This window comes from Rhinoderma darwinii, chromosome 5, assembly GCF_050947455.1.
Source record: "Rhinoderma darwinii isolate aRhiDar2 chromosome 5, aRhiDar2.hap1, whole genome shotgun sequence".
NCBI classification, from domain to species: domain Eukaryota; kingdom Metazoa; phylum Chordata; class Amphibia; order Anura; family Rhinodermatidae; genus Rhinoderma; species Rhinoderma darwinii.
Window position 1 is genome coordinate 86,959,729 of NC_134691.1, and position 20,241 is coordinate 86,979,969.

The 20,241-nt window shown below is 41.5% G+C and overlaps 1 protein-coding gene across 1 annotated transcript in view; it reads left to right on the plus strand.

The window, feature by feature from the left end:
- The window catches only part of ATP6V1H (ATPase H+ transporting V1 subunit H), a 140,936-nt gene extending 129,248 nt beyond the window's left edge, over positions 1–11,688 (plus strand). The window contains exon 15 of the mRNA XM_075826245.1: positions 11,337–11,688. Within this exon, the coding sequence (XP_075682360.1) occupies positions 11,337–11,397 (61 nt within the window). The 3' untranslated portion in view covers positions 11,398–11,688. The remainder of the gene's footprint in view (positions 1–11,336) is intronic.
- Positions 11,689–20,241: the final 8,553 nt, after the last annotated feature.

The window sequence follows — 20,241 nt, forward strand, 5'->3', positions numbered from 1 at the left end:
GGGAGACCACCGTAGTGTAGTACTATTTATACCCCGTGAGCACGATCGTTAATCTCTTCCTGACGAAGAGTGCGGCACGCGCATCGGGGTGTTCCTCTAGTGCATTTTCCAGCATCCATCATGCCAGCTACAGGTAATTGACCTTATTTACGAATGTTTGATATAACTTTTGGTTCTGGCTAGGATTGGGTTTGTGATCTAGACACTTTATTTGAATTCCATGAGAGCCGTTCCTGATATATAATACTATTGTATACCTTTGTGGCTGGGAAATCTTCTGGTCTCACTAGAGCCTGTGTTTTAATTAGGTTTTAACTTTTTGTATATATTTGTGTGTGTGTGTGGGGGGTGGGGTTTATTTGTCCATATATGGAACATATAATTATTTGACCGGTCTATGTTGTCGTTTATTATCTCTGGAAGTTGAGACAATTTTTTGGTCTATTAATTTTTGAATTATATCTTATGTATTGATTCCCGATAGGTTCTAATTTTTACTTTTTAATGTGAGTCAATACTTCTTTTTTTTTTTTTTCAATGTGCATACAAGTGTATTGAAAGGCATAGTCATCTGCACTTTTCAATTCAGATAAGACCACTGTATCCTGACGGGTATCAGGCACAGCTATGGGCACAGATGTATACGTGGGGAGATTTTACCTGCATATATAGTGAATGTAGTGTGGATCTAACCTAAGACATTGCACAGCTGCTTCTTCTAATGTCAGCTGCCTCTATTCTAGATTATAATTATTTTTCCCTGATCCAACATTTCATGTTGTTACCTGAAGAGTTTTGTAGCTGAGAACTTCCTTCCTGGGGGGCACAGGGTCTTTGCTAACTGTGGCTCAGTCTTCAAGGTTACATCCTTTAAAGGTACCGAGAGAACCGCTTTATCTTCAAAGAATAACTGGAACAGAGACGCCCAGCTGATGAATACTTGACTATAAAGTACAGACAGGAGAATGCTCATCACTATTATTGGTGGATCTGGACTAATAGAGCATTGTTCTGCGTAAATAAAAAGCAATGTACTAGTAAAAATATATCTTGCATCTATAAAGACCAATATGAAGAGAATATACAGATGACTATTATGGCTGTAGAAGTTCCCATTGGTAGACAAGCAGATTGATAGTTTAACTGCTACAAAGTGTTGCTGCTTTTTTTCATTGTGAGTATTGATGATGTAACTAATATGATTTTTACATAGAGGATTCTCTTACTTTGAAGACAATTCTACAGAATGCTAAAATATACTAGAAAAACTCCTGCGTAGACTTAGGCCTCCGACTTTCCCGGGCTCAGCGCTCAAAGTAGCGCTGTGTGCGGGGAATCCTCAGCCAGGATCAGTTTTTACCTGCCGTTACAAGGATTGAGTCCTTAAAAGCTGATCAACTGTCAGTTTGATGCAAAACTGCCATGAAAGTCTGTCTCCAAATGATCATCCATTTCCAGTCAGTCTGTCCTTTTTTTTTAATGGTCATTTGTCATCCATTTTTTTTTTTTATAGCCATTGATAAAATAAATTAAAGATGGGTTTTATTCGGCAGATTTTTTTTTTGTGCCAACCCCCGAAAACCCCACAGTGCCCATGAAGATAGTGCTGCAGTGTCCCTGTAGATAGTGCCGCAGTGCCCACTGTAGATAATTCCCACATAGCCAGTGTCCACATAGTGCCACAGTGCCCATGTAGATTGCGCCAGTGTCCCCTGTAGATAGTACCACAGCTCCCATAGAGTGCCACAGTGCCCATGTAGATAGCGCCGCTGTAACTCCCGATTTCTGAAGCATTTTGCCACTATTGGTTACAGTTGCGGTAAATAGATTTGACTACACCCTGATAGAACATGGAGCTGTGATGAGGTCCAGCAGCACTATCGCCCTTGAATAATGGGAGACAAAGCTTTTATTGTCATTGCTCTAAGGCTGAAATCAACTGTCTGAGGATCAGAGCAGTGCAGCCCTATAAGACGGGGAATGGGGGGGAGCAACCCGTAGAAACAAAGGACCATAAGGTAAGCATGAATATGAAAGTTTTATGAGGCTAAAATGTAATTTTTAGTTTTTTTTAAATTAAATGTTCAATAATGGGGAAACCCCTTGTAGCTTCCTTGCTATCCAGCAAGCCTGCCTGCTTCCGATAAGACCCATTTTGGTTTTCAGATGTTCTCATGATAAGTGTTTGCTAAAAAAATTATGATGCCTCACGATAGCATGGCATTGAGAAGGTGAGTCCGCAGTGTCTGCGCCTGCCTTCTATGTGTAGCGTCACTGTGTCTTATCACCTCTTTGTGTAGCCAACTCCTGTAATAGGAAGCGGCTAAAGCTGCAAACAGGGTGCAATAATGTCACACTCCAGGATAAGAGGAGTACCTCTGAATGGGTGACGTAGAATTAATAGGAGCCGCATGAAAAAGAAGAGATACGAGGGTGTCCCATGTGCCCTATAAGGTGCCCCATGTGTAACCCTAGGTTCCCTATAATATAACAATTCCCCTATTTGCATTGTTGCTCAATTTGTCTGTTAAATTTGTGGCTCTCACTGATCATATAAAGTGGGAATTGGAGATATATTTTTTTTGTTTAATCTGAAATACCAAATGCAAGTTTGATTTCATTTGACACATATCGCAATTTGGTAGAGAAAAGGAAGCCCACATTTTTGGGTTCCACCAGATTTTGCTCTGTAATTTGAAGTTTACTTGTCTCTTCCTTTTATTTGTATGCAGTTTGCATTGCATCCTGTGCTGTTTTTCCATTTTTTTCATTTCAAGAAAATAGTTCATGTTGCAAATACCCAATAATTGAGCAGAAATAATTTCCCATTTCCTGAATCGTGATGGCAAACCTACTTAAGAACATGTGCACAAATAACACTAATGGACAATGATTTTCCATAATATCAATAATGCTGCTTTGCTCCGCCAGCTCAGTAATAAGATGTGTGTTAGTAGATGTGTAAGTTACAAAGCAAATACATTGGAGTCTTATAGCAGTTGTGCATGTTTCATCCTCTAAAATGTCTTGGTAATAGTTTTCGATACAATATATATTGATTTTGACAGACAACTCTAATTCTACTTGTCACTAATAGCTATTAAGTAGATCCCTGTCAAAGGTGCTGTTCATCTGCCGTTCCAAAATGAAGACTGCAATGCATTTTTCCTATTTTGTTCTATACCTTAATGTGTGGATGGTGTTAAAGGCAACCTGTCACCAGCATTTCACCTTTTGAACCCGCTGCTGTCAAAAGTTCATTTCCGCTATCCCCTCTCCTAAACGCCTCCTCCGACTGTAAATAACGGTCTGCAAACATTTTGCGCCTTTTATGGTAATAATCCGGCAGTCTCGTTAGTTCCACTTCTTATGCCCGCCCACCGCTGAAAACTGACCCGCCCCGAATGCTGAATTTTTATCTGATGCAAAAGTACAGAAAATTTGAGTGTCAGTCCAGAAATAGACCGTTCTGCCCTACTCCAATAGCCAGACACTTTAAAACTAAACATAATTTGAATTGGACCACTCTTAGAGGCTGGGCTATATGCCAAGTACGATTGGGCATTAGAAGGGGAGATTTAGATCTGGCACTCCTCAAAAAAGAAAGTGAATGGATCTTTAACTTTAACACAGTCAGTCCATCTGGACTGAATGAGAACTTTGGGTTCGGCAGCTTTCTCTGATACTGGTTCTTGTCTTAATATGCCCGTTCCATATATGACCTCCTGACATGTGAGGAATATGTGCGTATATATTTATACTTATGTACTCTCTGTGTGATATTACAGTTTGAGGAATCTCTAACGGAATTTTTTCCATATGTCCCTGTAATAATAATATATATATAAAAAACTTTTTTCAATACCTTCCCCTTATTTATCTAATTATTTATTTATTTGATTTCCTTTTTGTGCAAAAATTTCTTCTGGCCCCTTCCAGTATCCAGACTAATCTTATCTGGAGATCTGATATGGGTCTTATTGGCTGAATTATTTGTGAACATATTTATTTATTGCTCTTTATTCCAGTGACTATTTATTTTTCCATTGCATTCTTTTCCAGGTTTAGGATTGGCTAGCCTGGCTGTCAATCAATTTCTGCCCTATTTATAGGGCTGTGTAATGGCGGTCCCCCACCCCTAGAAGAAGCCAGAATGCTGGCGAAACGCGCGTCGGGTGCTCATTCCTTTTAACTGTCCTTGGTGTAACATATGGCCTGAGTTGCCTCTTCAGGCTAATCGATTGACATCTGCTATTGCTCTTTAAAATATCTGGCTGATAGCCTACAGCGCGACTGTGCTGTCAGCGCGGCGCACCCTGCTGTCATAACACGAGCGGCTGGTTGTGTGATTTCTCCCAGCCGCCGCCCTTATCTGACCGCTGGTGTACTTGCCGCGCGGCTCCCTCTATGCTGCCCACTCCGTTTCAATACGGGAACAGGTCTACATGCTTAATTCAGGTCCACTTACAGTGGACCTGTGCTTTGGTATAGAATCTGTGCCGTGTCTCAGCTGACAACTGGGCGCGGGCACAGTCAGGGAACCACAGCTGATCTCCACGCTGCCGCTCTGATACACAGGGACAGCGGCGTGAGAGTGCAGCTGCTTGCTGACCATTCACACGCATTGCGGCAGACATGCACGGAGGTGCGTTGGGACACTCACTCTGACTGACAGCATTTCATGCTCTGCAGGAGACTACAGGCACGAGTGGTTCTTACTTATCCAACCCGTGCATTCTAAATACATGCTGCCGTTACTACATATTGTAACCACTGTTTGTTCATATTAAAATTGTTGCTCACCAAACAGTTTGTTACACCATAACATTATTATTATGGTTTCAAGCATATCATAGACGTGCAGCCCCGGGCTGCGATTTGTGCTCTTGCTTTGGCGCAATAGATACACAGCTACAGGGCGCAGCTTGTAGGCTCCTGTTCACATTATACCGCAGTGCAGCCACAAAGTGGTGCAGCAGGCTACCATTGCTCAATCCTGCGCTACCGCCACTCTATAATTTAACCACTGCTTTGCAAGCATAGCAACTCATGTGTTCTTCGTATGAACACTTCTGACACAACCATAATTACTATATCCTAATTATATATGGCGTTGGTATGTGAGTTTGGGGGTCACTCACACATACCTCTTACACCAAGGATTTTTACAATTTATCTCTATTTTAATGCATATTAATAAAAGTTAAATATTTCAGATCATATACTTTCTCCCTCTTCCCTCATACATAAAAGTACAGAAAATACTTGAGAGCGGCAGTATTAAAGTTCAATGCAATGCAGTCAAATTGGCATGCAAATGTAATCGTACTCACGTGTGAGAAGAGCCAGGTAACCTACATGACTCTTTTATACATTATCATACAGTGCGGGAAGACTAAATAACTGAATACTAAAGGTACAGAGCTACAATAATTATAGGTTACATAAAAATGGTTTCTTTTTGTACCCACTTCCTACAGGTATTCCTACTTTAATAGGTGAAATGCTGGTGACTGGTTCCCTTTAAAATCCTTGGGGATCATACATAAATCATTAAGTATTGTCAGAAGATAATTCTAGCGGAACTTCACATCCTACGTCACTCGCACCAGGGATGTTAGTTTGATGAATTATGCTGCTTGACGAATATGGATTTTAGTAATCGATTTTATTTTTATATACTACTTACTATTCTTGTTTTGAATATTTACTTTTACACAGGAGGGGAAATACAGCGATGCTTAGTGACCCTTATGCACGGTAGTTCTCGTAACTGGCCAGTAGGCTCAGCGTTGCTCAAACTTCCCTTCTTGCCATTAGAAGATGACTGGAGTTGTGGGCATCTTCTGAAGATCCTCCTTCGTGCTTTTGTACTGCAGCTCTCTTTGCTTAGATTGGCTTCTGTGAATAGTCTTTAGCCCATCACGAGTGCACCTGGAGTTCAGTAAATGATATTTATTTTGCAGAAAAGACAGAATGATTATAAACTGTAAGCAGCAAACCACCAGTCAGCAAATTCATCAGGTAGCTGCACATATGAGGCACATAAAGGAGAAGCCTGCCTATCTGCTGTATGGTAAAATTCCATGTGCCTGTGTAGTCACTTTAAAAAAGTGTCGTTTGCTTTGTGTTCGTTGCAGTATATGGTTCGGAAAGAATAACGCACAGAGGAAATCTCCGCACCAATGGCGACATTTATTACCTTTTTTACACCAGTTTTCTGGAGTAGAAAAGTCTTAACCAGCAGTGCGACCGAGATAGTTATGCCGCAATTGTGGCGAACTACCAGCCAAAAGATGCAATAATTTCTTAATAGGCGTACTTCTCTTAATACAGGTGTCGCATCTTACTCCAGCGAACTAAATATTAAGAAACGCCAGTCTTAATAAATTCCTTAAATGTTTGGCTCTGTTCACATCTGCATCCCGATTTCTGGTTATAATGGAAACCAGGATGCTGTGGCAGATCTGTTGTACATTGGATACTACTGATGCCCATTTCATTGTATTGGCTGTCATTATAACTGGAGACATTGTGCTACATGCAGTGTAAAGGAATAGTAAGTGTTGGTTTTCTGGGTTCTCGAATTTTCTCCCACACTATAAAACAGTATAGATTTACAGTGTGGGAAAAATTGGTTACCAATCAAATTAGAACATGTCTGTGTCCCTGAGATTGGGAAATTAGACTGTGAGCTCCGTTGGGCACAACTTCTGTACAGCACTGCAGAATATGTTGGCGATACATAAGCAATAGGAAATAAAAAAATAAAATAAAGACACCTGGCTATTCAGCCCATGTTCTGATCCCCTCCATGTAACCTGCACTCTGCCGGCATTTTCTTTTGAGGCATTTGAAATGGATGCTTGTGTGTATGTCCATTCTATTTTTTCCTGGGGTACAGTGAAGAACCAGAACCTATGATAAATGCACCTCAGGGGAGGGTAAAAGTGGTTGTCCATGATTAGAAAATCCCAAATGCCAAAAACAGTGCCATACCAGTTCACAGGTTGTGCGTGGTATTGCAGCTCGGCTCCATTCACTTCAATGGAGCTGAGCAGCAAACCCGACACAAGCCATGGATAGATGTGGTGCTGTTTCTGAGAGAAAGCAAATATGTTTATGTAATCCTGTTGTTGTTTTTATTACTCTGCACAGTGAAAAAGGAAAAACAAATCATATGTTCCTGCCTGGAAACAGTCAACAAATTGCTGTTGATATGTTGACATCCATTCTTCTGCATGACTGACTCCTATTATGCAGTACAAATAGTCATCAGCAGCTGCTGACAGAGGTGGCAGGACATGTACGTGTCTCTCCCTATTATACTTTATTGGAGTTTTGAAAACAGGCGATTTCGATAACTCCAATATACTCCTATTGGAAAGAGCCCGGAGGTGGGACCTCCCCTTATTAGACACTTACACAATATTTCTTTATTTGAAGCTCCACTTTAAGCAAGAGTTTGGTCAGATGTATACTAACCGGTGATATCAATATACCTTTATATGAAGCTGTGCATTCCTGTTAGTTTGATAAAATCACAGTTTTTATTTTTTTAAATTCCTAGCTGAGAATCAGACCGGTCAGTGTAAAAAAGTTTACGTTTATCTGAGCCGGATTATCTATTTGATGTATTTCTAAAAAATGTTGATGGACAAGATTGAAGCAGTGAGCTTATTAATTGGATGTCAACGCTGTTTTATGGAAGATGCCACGTGGCTCATAAGATAAATAAAGGGAAAAGACTTCTTTAAAGAGGCTCTGTCACCAGATTTTCAAACCCCTATCTCGTATTGCAGCAGATCGGCGCTGCAATGTAGATTACAGTAACGTTTTTATTTTTTTCAAAAACGAGCATTTTTGGCCAAGTTATGAGCACTTTTATATTTATGCAAATGAGCCTTTCTTAAGTACAACTGGGCGTTTTAAAGTTATGTCCAACTGGGCGTGTATTGTGTGTGTACATCTGGGCGTTTTTACTTGTTTTACTAGCTGGGCGTTGTAAATAGAAGTGTATGATGCTGACGAATCGGCATCATCCACTTCTCTTCGTTAACACCCAGCTTCTGGCAGTGCACAGACACACAGCGTGTTCTCGACGTCACTTCCTGCCCCAGGTCCTGCATCGTGTCGGACGAGCGAGGACACATCGGCACCAGGCGACAGAGGCTACAGTTGATTCTGCAGCAGCATCGGCGTTTGCAGGTAAGTCGATGTAGCCTCTGGTGCCGATGTGTCCTCGCTCGTCCGACACGATGCAGGACCTGGGGCAGGAAGTGAGTGACGTCACAGCGTGATCTCTCGAGAACACGCTGTGTGTCTGTGCACTGCCAGAAGCTGGGTGGTAACGAAGAGAAGTGGATGATGCTGATTCGTCAGCATCATACACTTCTATTCACAACGCCCAGCTAGTAAAACAAGTAAAAACGCCCAGATGTACACACACAATACACGCCCACTTGGACATAACTTTAAACACGTCCAGTTGTACTTAAGAAAGGCTCATTTGCATAAACATAAAAATGCTCATAACTTGGCCAAAAATGCTTGTTTTTGAAAAAAAAAAAAAAGTTACTCTTATCTACGTTGCAGCGCCGATCTGCTGCAATAGGAGATAGGGGTTGCAAAATCTGGTGACAGAGCCTCTTTAAATACAGATAACTGCATCTTCATTCCTGCTCTGTATCAGTGAATATATAGTAAATTCTAGTGTATGGCACGAGGCTGCTTGTGTTTCATTATTGTAAGTGAGAATACTGTGACAAAAAAGGAGCTCTTGCTTATTCATGGCATATAATTAAAAAAAAAAGTTGTTAAAGGTGTATTGGGGAATTCATTCAGCGAAGTTTACTAATATTTTGGCTCGTGTACCTCCAGACCGGAGCTACACTATGTGATTTTTGGTACTCTGTCAGCAGACTGCGATGCATTAAATTTCATATCTACATGTTTTTAGACATAGGAATCTTATCATTTAAATGTTTACGGACATACTAGGGGGACATTTAGGACAACCTTCTAATAGCCATAGCTGAGAGTCACTGCAAAGTGCGGTTCCTGCTCTGGAGGACTCTGTGTGACCATATAATAGTTGACCATTTATTTGAGTGGGCACCATGTAATACCCCATTTATCCTGCAGTGGCCACTACTCGTTTCCCTCAACAATAACTGCTAATCCCGGAGTGCGTCAGCTGCCATCTTGCTCAGCTGAACACCAGTGGCTCTGGATTTAGTATGCAATATTTAAAATATTCTGTTCCCTAAATATCCCTACTTTTTAGCTCTGGAATAGTCTGTCAGTTGTTATTCAATATGTATGTACAGTGCTGTAAAAAAATATTTCCCTTCCCAATTTCTTCTATTTTTGCATATTTGTCACACTTGAATGTTTCAGATCACCCAAGTAAACACAAAATGCTGTTTTTAAATAATGACATTTACTGAAGAAAAATGCTGATCTAATGAGACAACCAAATTCAATTGACAATTGGGCTAAATTTCACTAGCAACACAAGGCATTATTACTGCCAGACCTGTTAAATCTAAACATCACTTAAATAGAATCTGTCTGGCAATGTGAAGCAGCCACAATTTCTCAAAAAGCAGCACATGATGCCCCATTCTAAAGAGATTCAAATACAGATGCCAAATAAAGTTACTGAAAGCTACCAGTTTGGAAAGGGTTACAAAGCCATTGCTTAAAGTCTGAGACTCCAGTGAACCAGAGTCAGAGCCCTTATCCACAAATGGCGAAAACTTGGAACAGTGGTGAACCTTCCCAGGAGTGGCCATCCTACTAAAACTTCACCAAGAGAGCATCGACGACTCATCCAGGACGTCACAAAGAACCCAGACGAACATCTAGAGAACTGGAGGCCTCACTTGCCTCCGATAAAAGGAACCTGTCAGCAGTTTCGATGTCTCAAAACTGCTGACAGAGCAATAGCCCTCCCCTCCCCTGTATTGCCCGGTCAGCAGATTTTTGAGGCATCAAAACTGCTAAAAGGTTCCCTTTAGGGTCAATGTACTTCACAATAAAAGACACTGGTAAAAATGGCATCCATGGAAGAGTTGCCAGGCGCAAACCACTGCTGACCAAAAAGAACAGGCTCGTCTCACATTTGCCAGAAACATCTGGATGACCCCCAAGAGTTTTTGGACAATCTGAGTCCACTTTTTGTAAGACATGGGTGTCGTTACATCTGGCGTAAAGCTAATTCCGCATTCCACCATAAGAACAGCATACCAACAGTCAGACATAGTGGTGGTAGTGTGATAGTCTGGGACTGCTTTGGTTATGCAGGACCTGAACGACTTGTCATAATTGAGGGAACCATGAATTGTGCTCTCTATCAGAAAATCCTGAAGGTGAATGTCCCCGTCCCCGTCCCCACCCTGTCAGTTTGTGACCTAAAGCTCAAGCGCAGTTGGGATATGAAGCAGGACAATGAACCGAAGCACACAAGCAAGTCCACCTCTGAATGGCTCAAAAGAAACAAAATGAAGGTTTTGGAGTGGCCGAGTCAATGTCCTGACTTGTATCCCATTGAGATGCTGTCACAAGATCTTAAACGGGTAGTTCATTCTCGAAAACCCTCCAATGTAGCCACATTAAAAATAAATTCTGAAAAGAAGATGGCCAAAATTCCTCCACCGCGATGTAAAAGACTCCTTAGAAGTTATTGCAAACGTTGGACTGCAGTTGTTACTGTAAGGGTATGACGAAAAACGTCTCAAAATACGGAGCGATTTTCAAGAGAAAACCGCTCCTGATTTTCAGAAGTTTTTTTGTGCCACTCTCGATTTTACGCGGCGTTTTTTACGTCCATTTTGTGTCGTTTTTTTCAATAGTCTATGGAAAACTGCTCCAAAAACGTCCCAAGAAGTGTGCTGCACTTCTTTTTCGTGCCGTTTTTTTTACGTGTAAAAAAACGCTGCGAAAAATTCTCCGTCGGAACAGAACACCGTTTTCCCATTGAAATCAATGGGCAGATGTTTGGAAGCGTTCTGCTTCCGATTTTTCGGCCGTTTACGGCCTGAAAAACGGCTGAAAATAAGCCGTGTGAACATAGTTAATGGGTTTAGGAGGCACTTACTTTTTCACAGGGGGATATAGTTGTAGAATAAATCTTTATCCTCAATAAATGAAATTATAATTTAAAAGCTGCATTTTGTGTTTACTCGTGTTATCTTTGTTTTATTAAAATTTGTTGGATTATCTGAAACGCATGTGATAAATTAGAAAGAGAAGAAATCAGGGGAGGGGCAAATACTTTTACACACAACATGTGTTTGATTGGATCACTAATATTTTTATTTCATGTCTTACAGGGAATATCTGGGAAAACAACTGCAGTCGGAACAACCCCCAGCAGTGACTGCCAGAAGTTAAATCTCATTGTTGTGCTGCATCATCCACACGTTGCATCTTTATCTCCCATCCATTTTTTTTCTTGTTTTGTGAAATGCCCTTTGTGTCGTTTGTACTCCTTCCCCATTAAAATCCATGTTTTAGTGAAGTATAAATGTGAAACTGTGTGTTACAATTCACTATGACATGGTGGTTGGAGGGGACTACAATACGTCATTTGCTAAGATTTAAGGCTTAAAAGGAATGATCAGTATGTAGACTCGCTAATTTATTACATGAAGAATACAATTAAATGATACATTCCAAAAACAATCCCATCTGCCTTGTCTTTTCTTCATTTTTTATATAGTGCTGACATATTCCATGGCCGTGGAATCAGGATCTCTCATCAGGATCTCACAATCTAATTTCACTATCTGTATATGACATGATCTTCATGGAAAACCTACAAACTCCATGCACCAAACCCAAACCTACAAACCCCTGAGCCACTGTGCTTCCATTTGGCGTATAAGGGTATGTTCACACGTAGTGTTTTCAACCATTTTCAGGCCGTAAACGCTCCAAATACGGCTGTAAAAACGCGAGTTGCTCAAAAATGTTTTTGAGTTGGCATGTGAACATACCCGAACTCTTGCACCTTGTTCCTACTGAAGCAGAACTTGGAATAGGAGTCGTACGACAGGCTGGATGAATGCAGCAGCAAATTCTTAGGACAAGTTAGAACGGTCTTCACCGTTCTCTATTCCTTCTCCGGTATACTGCCTGTATTCAATAGCTGAATTGCCACTCTAGCTTTAATATTTGATTCTGAGTGACAGCGCTTTTGAAATTAGTTTGGCTTAGAAATACTAGGTTGTATCTTATTTTTTTTTTGTAAAAGATTAAAGTCCGTGATGGAGTCCGCTTCCAATGTTCTCAACATGCACAGTACATGGTGTCCATAGCTGTTTGTATTCATAATTCAAGAGAATATAATTATGGTATATAACCTAATCCCATCATTGCATACATAACATACATTAGCGTGTAAGCCCTTAATCCCTCAGGAGGCAACGTGCTCTATAGAGTATTTGTTAGTTTAACTAGTGTGGCGAGCCGACGTAGTATATATAGACGAAGGTCTCCACATATGTGGTAAACATAAATTAATATGTAGAAGTCTAGTGGAGGGACCTGTTGTGTTTTAGGCAGACTGTTCTCAGAAAGTTTTTGTTTTATTATACTGTTTATTTAAACGTGCACGTGGTTTTCTTGGATGGGGGTTTTTATAAAGTAGCAAAAGAAGGAAATACAAATATTATTTCATCTATTGTAGCTAGAGAAATGATGTTTGTGACCCAATGTAATTTGGACATTTCCAAAAGTTTACCTAAATGAGTAACGGATGGATTAATTCCATTTTCTTAGGCCTCATGCACACGAACGTATTTTTGTCCTCCCGTAAATATGGGTCCTTGGTCACACGTATTTGACCCGTATTGCACCAGTATTTACGGACCCGTGCCCGTAAATACGGGTCCGGTGTCACCCGTATTCCACCCGTATTTACGGACACGTTTTCGCCTGAAAATTACACTGCAGTAATTGGCAGCCCTTCTCTCTATCAGTGCAGGATAGAGAGAAGGGACAGCCCTTTCCGCAGAAAAAGTAAAATAAATTTATACTTACCCGGCTGTTGCCTTGGTGACGCGTCCCTCTCTTGACATCCAGTCCGACCTCCCTGGATAACGCGGCAGTCCATGTGACCGCTGCAGCCTGTGATTGGCTGCAGCGGTCACATGGGCTGAAACGTCATCCCAGGAGGCTGGACTGGAGGAAGAAGCAGGGAGTTCTGGGTAAGTATGAACGTCGTCTTTTTTTTTTTTTTTTTTTTTTTTTTTTTTTTTTTTTTTTACAGGTTGATCTATACTGTCCAGGGAGCTGAAAGAGTTAAACGATCGGCAGTAACTGTTTCAGCACCCTGGACAGTGACTATTTACTGACGTTGCCTAGCAACGCTCCCGTAATTACGGGTGCACACACGTAGTCACCCGTAATTACGGGAGCCCCATAGACTTCTATGGGCCTGCCCGTGCCGTAATTACGGCCTGAAATAGGACATGTTCTATATTTTTCAACGGCACGGGCACCTTCCCGTAAGCATACGGGGAGGTACCCGCGGCCAATAAAAGTCTATGGGCGCGTAAAAACGTGCCGTAATTACGGGTGTTTTTACGTTCGTGTGCATGGGGCCTTACTGTCATTTTTATTACTCAAGCACTCATTTGCAAGGAAGTGATACTTGCTATGCAAACAAAATTACTGCGTTGCCCATCCAATTGCTGTCACTTTTCTCCATGACTTTTTTTTAATTGGCTTTCTATTTTTTTTTATTATTATAAGTGTTTTTATTGCAAGTAATTAACCCCTTAATGACCAGCCTATTTTAGACCTTAATGACCATGCCATTTTTTACGTTTTTCGTCTCATTCCAAGAGCTATAACTTTTTTTTATTTTTGCGTCGACATAGCTTATAAGGTCTTGTTTTTGTGGGACAAGTTGTAATTTTTAATAGCACCATTTTGGGGTACATAGAATTTATTGATTAACTTTTATAAACTTTTTTTGGGGCGGAATAGAAAAAAGCCCTGCAATTTCGCCACACTAATTTGTGTAGTTTTTGTATATTTGACACAGTGAAAACACTTTTTTTTTTCAAAACTATTTGTTTTTGTGTCCATATTTGAAGAGCCATAACTTTTTTATTTTTTCGCCGATGCAATTGTAGGAGGGCTTTTTTTTTTTGCGGGACGACTCGTAGTTTTTATCGGTATTATTTTGGAGTAGATACGACTTTTTGATCACTTTTTATCAAATTTTTTTTAAGGCTGGATTCAAATAAAACAGCAATTTTTGCATGTTTTTTTATTTTCTTTTTTACGACGTTCACTGTGCGGGTTAAATGATGTAATAAGTTTATAGTCGGGGTCATTACGGACGCGGCAATACCAAATCCAAATATGTGTAACTTTTTTACTTTTATTTTGTTTGTTAATAATAAAGTGGGTTTTTCTTTTTTTTTTTTGCTTTTTATTAAACGTTTTTTTTTACTTTTTTACTAGTCCCACTAGGGGACTTCACTATGCGATTATCCGATCGCATTTATAATACACTGCAATACTTTTGTATCGCAGTGTATTATGCCTGTCCTCAGGCATGACCTAGCAGGCATACACTACAGGGAGACCTGGGGGCTTTTATTAGGCCCCCGGCTGCCATCGGAGACACAGACACTCGGCGATCTTATCACCGGGTGTCGGCGGGATGAGAGGGAGCTCCCTCCCTCTCTCCAAAACCACTCAGATGCGGCGCTCGCTATTGAGCGCCGCATCTGAGTGGTTAAATGGGTGAGATCGATACTAATATCGATCTCACCTGTTTGAGCAGGGATGCCTTCAGCTACCTCTGGTAGCTGAGAGCAGGGAGATTTAACGGCTTCCTGCTCCGTTTATTCCGATGTAGCGTCGTAAAAAGGCTATTGCATCGGAATAAAGCCCATTAGTGGCCGCCGTAAAAACACTATGGGGCAGTCACTAACGGGTTAATCGCTCATACCCCTTTTCACGGCGGCAATGAAAGGCGGTGCTGTGACACAAGTACGGCATGGGTGTCTCGTGGCGGCTAGAGCAGGTGTCGGGCTGTCTAAAGACAGCCAGGCTCCTACCGTACAGGCGGTATTGAAGTTTCATTCCATCCTGACCATTTAACCCCTTAATCGAAGTGGATGCACTGTGTGTGTTCACTCAATGTGCTCAATAAAAGACACGAATAGTACAACTATGTGTTTGTTAGTTAGTTACATTGTGTTTGTCTATAATTGTGACTTGTGTAACATTCAGACCACTTGTTATTGGTAATCAATACAGAAATCCAGGTAATTCCTAAGGGTTCACTTTTTTGCAACTGTAATACTCATAAGTTAAATAAAAATAGCAGTGTGTAAACACCGTACATCTCATCACTTAATGTATCCACCCTTACAAAATTATTTTCAAGAAACAGGCAGCTTTATCAAATGTTTTCCTAATAGAACACAATAGCCTTGTCAAGTATATTTCTTGAGTACAGAGCACCTTTTTTTCCTGTTCTCTCGTACACAGATGCTGAATAAGGGGAGATTCACACGAGCGTTGCGTTTTTGCGCGCGCAAACAACGCGGCGTTTTGCGAGCGCAAAAACCATTTGACAGCTGCGTGTGTCATGCGTGTCTGATGCGCGGCTGCGTGATTTTCGCGCAGCCGGCATCATAGAGATGAGGCTTGTCGACGCCCGTCACTGTCCAAGGTGCTGAAAGAGCTAAATCTTTCAGCACCCTCGACAGTGAATGCCGAACACAATATCGCAAAACCTGTAAAAAAAAAAGATAAAGTTCCTACTTACCGAGAACTTCCTGGCCGTTGCCTTGGTGACGCGTCCTTGGTGACGCGCCTCTCTCGACATCGGGCCCCACCTCCCTGGATGACGCGGCAGTCCAAGTGACCGCTGCAGCCTGTGATTGGCTGCAGCCTGTGCTTGGCCTGTGATTGGCTGGAGCTGTCACTTGAGCTGAAGTGTCATCCCGGGAGGTCGGACTGCAGGAAGGAGACAGGAGTAATCGGTAAGTTAGAACTTCGTTTTTTTTTTACAGGTTCATGTATTTTGGGATCGCAAGTCACTGTCCATGGTGCTGAAACAGTTTAACTCTTTCAGCACCATGCACAGTGAATCTCTCCCGACGTCGCGGACCGGAAATTTTTTTGCCGGGTTCGGCCAAAACGAGTTTGGCCGAACCCGGTGAAGTTTGCCTCGGTTGTCGGGGTTCGCTCCTCGCAAAGACACTCCGTTTGGATGCTTGGAAACAGAAAAGCACGTGGTGCTTTTCTGTTTTCATTCATCCTTTTCACTGCTGTTGCGCGAATCACGCTCGTCCCACGGAAGTGCTTCCGTGTGGTGCGCGTGATTTTCACGCACCCATTGACTTCAATGGGTGCGTGATGCGCGAAATACGCAGAGTTATTGAACCTGTCGCGCTTTTTGCGCAGCAGACAAACGCTGCGCAAAAAGCACGGACTGTCTGTACTGCCCCATAGACTTGTATTAGTCCATGCGTGCCGCGTGAAAACCACGCGGCCCGCACGGACCGAATACACGCTCGTGTGAATCCCCCCTAAATCTGTTTAGGCTAAATACACATTGCATTTAAGCATTCTGTTTGGAATACATACAGTGGCGGATCCCCATAGGTCCGTTATGGGCGGCTGCCCTGGGACCGAGGCTCCCGGGAGGCCCATGACCGCCCAAAGACCACATCGCAGTTTTTGCCACGAATGGGGGCAAAAACCATGACAAAACTGAAGGCTCGTGGATTCAATTGTATCCGTGTCTAGTTGGTTTTCCTCCTCCTTTTGACCGGAAGAAATAGAGTAACAGCCTGCATTATTTCTTCTGCCATTTTTGACTGGATCTCTGACACAGATCTGAACTTGGCCTAAGCGATATTGGAAGACAGAATGTATCATTGCATGATTAGAGTGCTATGAAAAAGTATATTCTTCTATTTTTACATAATTGTCACACTTGAATGTTTATCAATAAACTAATTTTAATATTAACCCCTTCCCTCTTTAGCCACTTTTGACCTTCCTGACCGGGCCTCATTTTTCAAATCTGACATGTGTCACTTTATGTGGTAATAACTCCGGAATGCTTTCACCTATCCAAGCGATTCTGAGATTGTTTTCTCGTGACACATTGGACTTTAAGTTACTGGCAAAATTTGCTCGGTATGTTCAGTATTTAATTGTGAAAAACATCAAAATTTAGCGAAAAATTGCAAAAATTAGCATTTTTCCCAATTTAAATGTATCTGCTTGTAAGACAGGCAGTTATACCACACAAAATTCTTGCTAATTAACATGCTCCATATGTCTACTTTAGATTGGCATCGTTTTTTGAACATCCTTTTATTTTTCTATGACGTTACAAGGCTTAGAACTTTAGCAGCAATTTCTCACATTTTCAAGAAAATTTCAAAAGGCCATTTTTACAGGGGCCAGTTCAGTTGTGAAGTGGCTTTGAGGGCCTTATATATTAGAAACCCCCAAAAAGTCACCCCATTTTAAAAACTTCACCCCTCAAAGTATTCAAAACAGCATTTAGAAAATGTCTTAACCCTTTACACATGTCACAGGAATTAAAGCAAAGTAGAGGTGAAATTTACAAATTTCATATTTTTTTGCAGAAATAAATTTTTAGTACAATTTTTTTTTATAACACAGAAGGTTTTACCAGAGAAATGCAACTCAATATTTGTTGCCCAGTTTCTGCAGTTTTAGGAAATATCCCACATATGGCCCTAGTGTGCTACTGGACTGAAGCACAGGCCTCAGAAGCAAAGGAACACCTAGTGGATTTTGGGGCCTTATTTTTGTTAGAATAAATTTTAGGCACCATGTCAGGTTTGAAGGGCTCTTGCGGTGCCAAAACAGTCAAAATCCCCCAAAAGTGACCACATCTGGGAAACTACACACCTCAAGGAAATTATCTAGGGGTACAGTGAGCATTTTGACCGCACAGGTTTTTTACAGAAATTATTGGAAGTAGGCCGTGAAAATTAAAATCAACATTTCTTCAAAGAAAATGTAGGTATAGCGATTTTTTTTTTCTCATTTCCACAAGGACTAAAGGAGAAAAAGCATCGTAAAATTTGTAAAGCAATTTCTCCCGAGTAAAACAATACCCCACATGTGGTAATAAACGGTTGTTTGGAGACACGGCAGGGCTGAGAAGGGAAAGAGCGCTATTTGGCTTTTGGAGCTCAAGTTTAGCAGGAATGGTTTGCGGAGGCCATGTCACATTTACGAAGTCCCTGAGGAGACAAAACAGTGGAAACCCCCCACAAGTGACCCCATTTTGGAGACTACACCCATTGAGGAAATTATCTAGGGGTATAGTGAGCGATTTGACCCCACAGGTTTTTTGCAAAAATTATTGGAAGTAGGCCCTGAAAATAAAAATCAACATTTTTTTCAAAGAAAATGTAGGTTTAGCTTATTTTTACTCATTTCCACAAGGACTGAAGGAGAAAAAGCACCACAAAATTTGTAAAGCAATTTCTCCCGAGTAAAACAATGCCCCACATGTGGTAATAAACGGCTGTTTGGAGACCCGGCTTGGCTTAGAAGGGAAAGAGCGCTATTTGGCTTTTGGAGATCACATTGAGCAGGAATGGTTTGCGGAGGCCATGTCACATCTGCAAAGCCCCCGAGGGGAAAAAACAATGAAAACGCCCAAAAAGTGACACCATTTAGGAAACTACACCTCTTGAGGAATTCATCTAGGGGCGTAGTGAGAATTTTGACCCCACAGATGTTTCATAGAATTTATTAGAATTGGGCAGTGAAAATAAAAACAATCCTTTTTCTTCAATAAGACGTAGCTTTAGCGCAAATTTTTTCATTTTCGCAACAAATAAAGGAAAAAAAAGAACCCAGCATTTGTAAAGCAATTTCTACCGAGTACGGCAATACCCCATATGTGGTCATAAACTGCTGTTTGGGCACACGGCAGGGCTCAGAAGGGAAGGACCGCCATTTGGAGTGCAGATGTTGCTGGATTGGTTTCTGGGCGCCTGTGGGCCCAAAACAGTGGAAACCCCCCAGAAGTGACCCAATTTTGGAAACTACACCCCTCAATGCATTTACCTAGGGGTGTAGTGAGCATGTTAACCCTGCAGGTGTTTTGTAGAAATTGGTGTGAACTCGATGTTGCAGAGTGAAAATGGGATTTTTTCCACAGATATGTGGACAATATGTGGTGCCCGGCTTGTGCCACCATAACAAGACAGCTCTCTAATTATTATGCTGGGTTTCCTGGTTTTAGAAACACCCTACATGTGGCCCTAATCTCTTGCCTGGACAGTCGACAAGGCTCAGGAGTGAAAGCGTACCATGTAAAATTGAGGCCTAATTTGGCGATTTACAAAGTATTGGTTCACAACTGCAGAGGCTCAGATGTGAAATAATAAAAATAAACCCCTGAGAAGTGACCCTATTATGGAAACTGCACCCCTCAAGGCATTTATTAAGGGGTGTAGTGAGCATTTTCACCCCACAGGTCTTTTCCATAAATGAATGCGCTGTGGATGGTGCAAATTAAAAATTTATATTTTTCCCTAGATATGCCATTCAGTGGCAAATATGTCGTGCCCAGCTTATGCCACTGGAGACACACACCCCAAAAATTGCTAAAAGGGTTCTCCCGGGTATGACGGTGCCATATATGTGGAAGGAAACTGCTGTTTGGGCACGCTGTAGGGTTCAGATGGGAGGAAATGCCATTTGGCTTTTGGAGCGTGGATTTTGCTTGGTAGTAGTTTTGTTTGGAGTCTTACTGGTGTTTCCGTTTATAATGTAGGGCATATGTAAGCCGGGCGGAGTATATAAGGGGCATAGTCAGGTGGTATAATAATGGGGTAAAAAAAACCAAATGATCCATAGATGTGTGTTGCGCTGTGACACAATCCTTTCTGCACAGGCCGGTGTCGCACTGATATATGGCGTCCTTTATTATCCCCCATTTGGTCCACACTCCGCTCCTTTGCAGTTTGGGGAATTTTGCTAGGAAGTGTTGTCCTGGTATAATACGGGCACCGTCACTTCCAGCGGATATGTTTGGGCTCTCCCTTTCCTGGTTCCCTAATTTTAGGTCCTTGCTAAATCGCCTCTTCAAACAGAAGAAATGTTCCCCTCGGGCACAACTGCATATTTTTTTATTTCCTGACTTATTGGAGCCATAACTAATTTTATTTTTCATAGATGTAGCGGTATGAGGGCTGGTTTGTT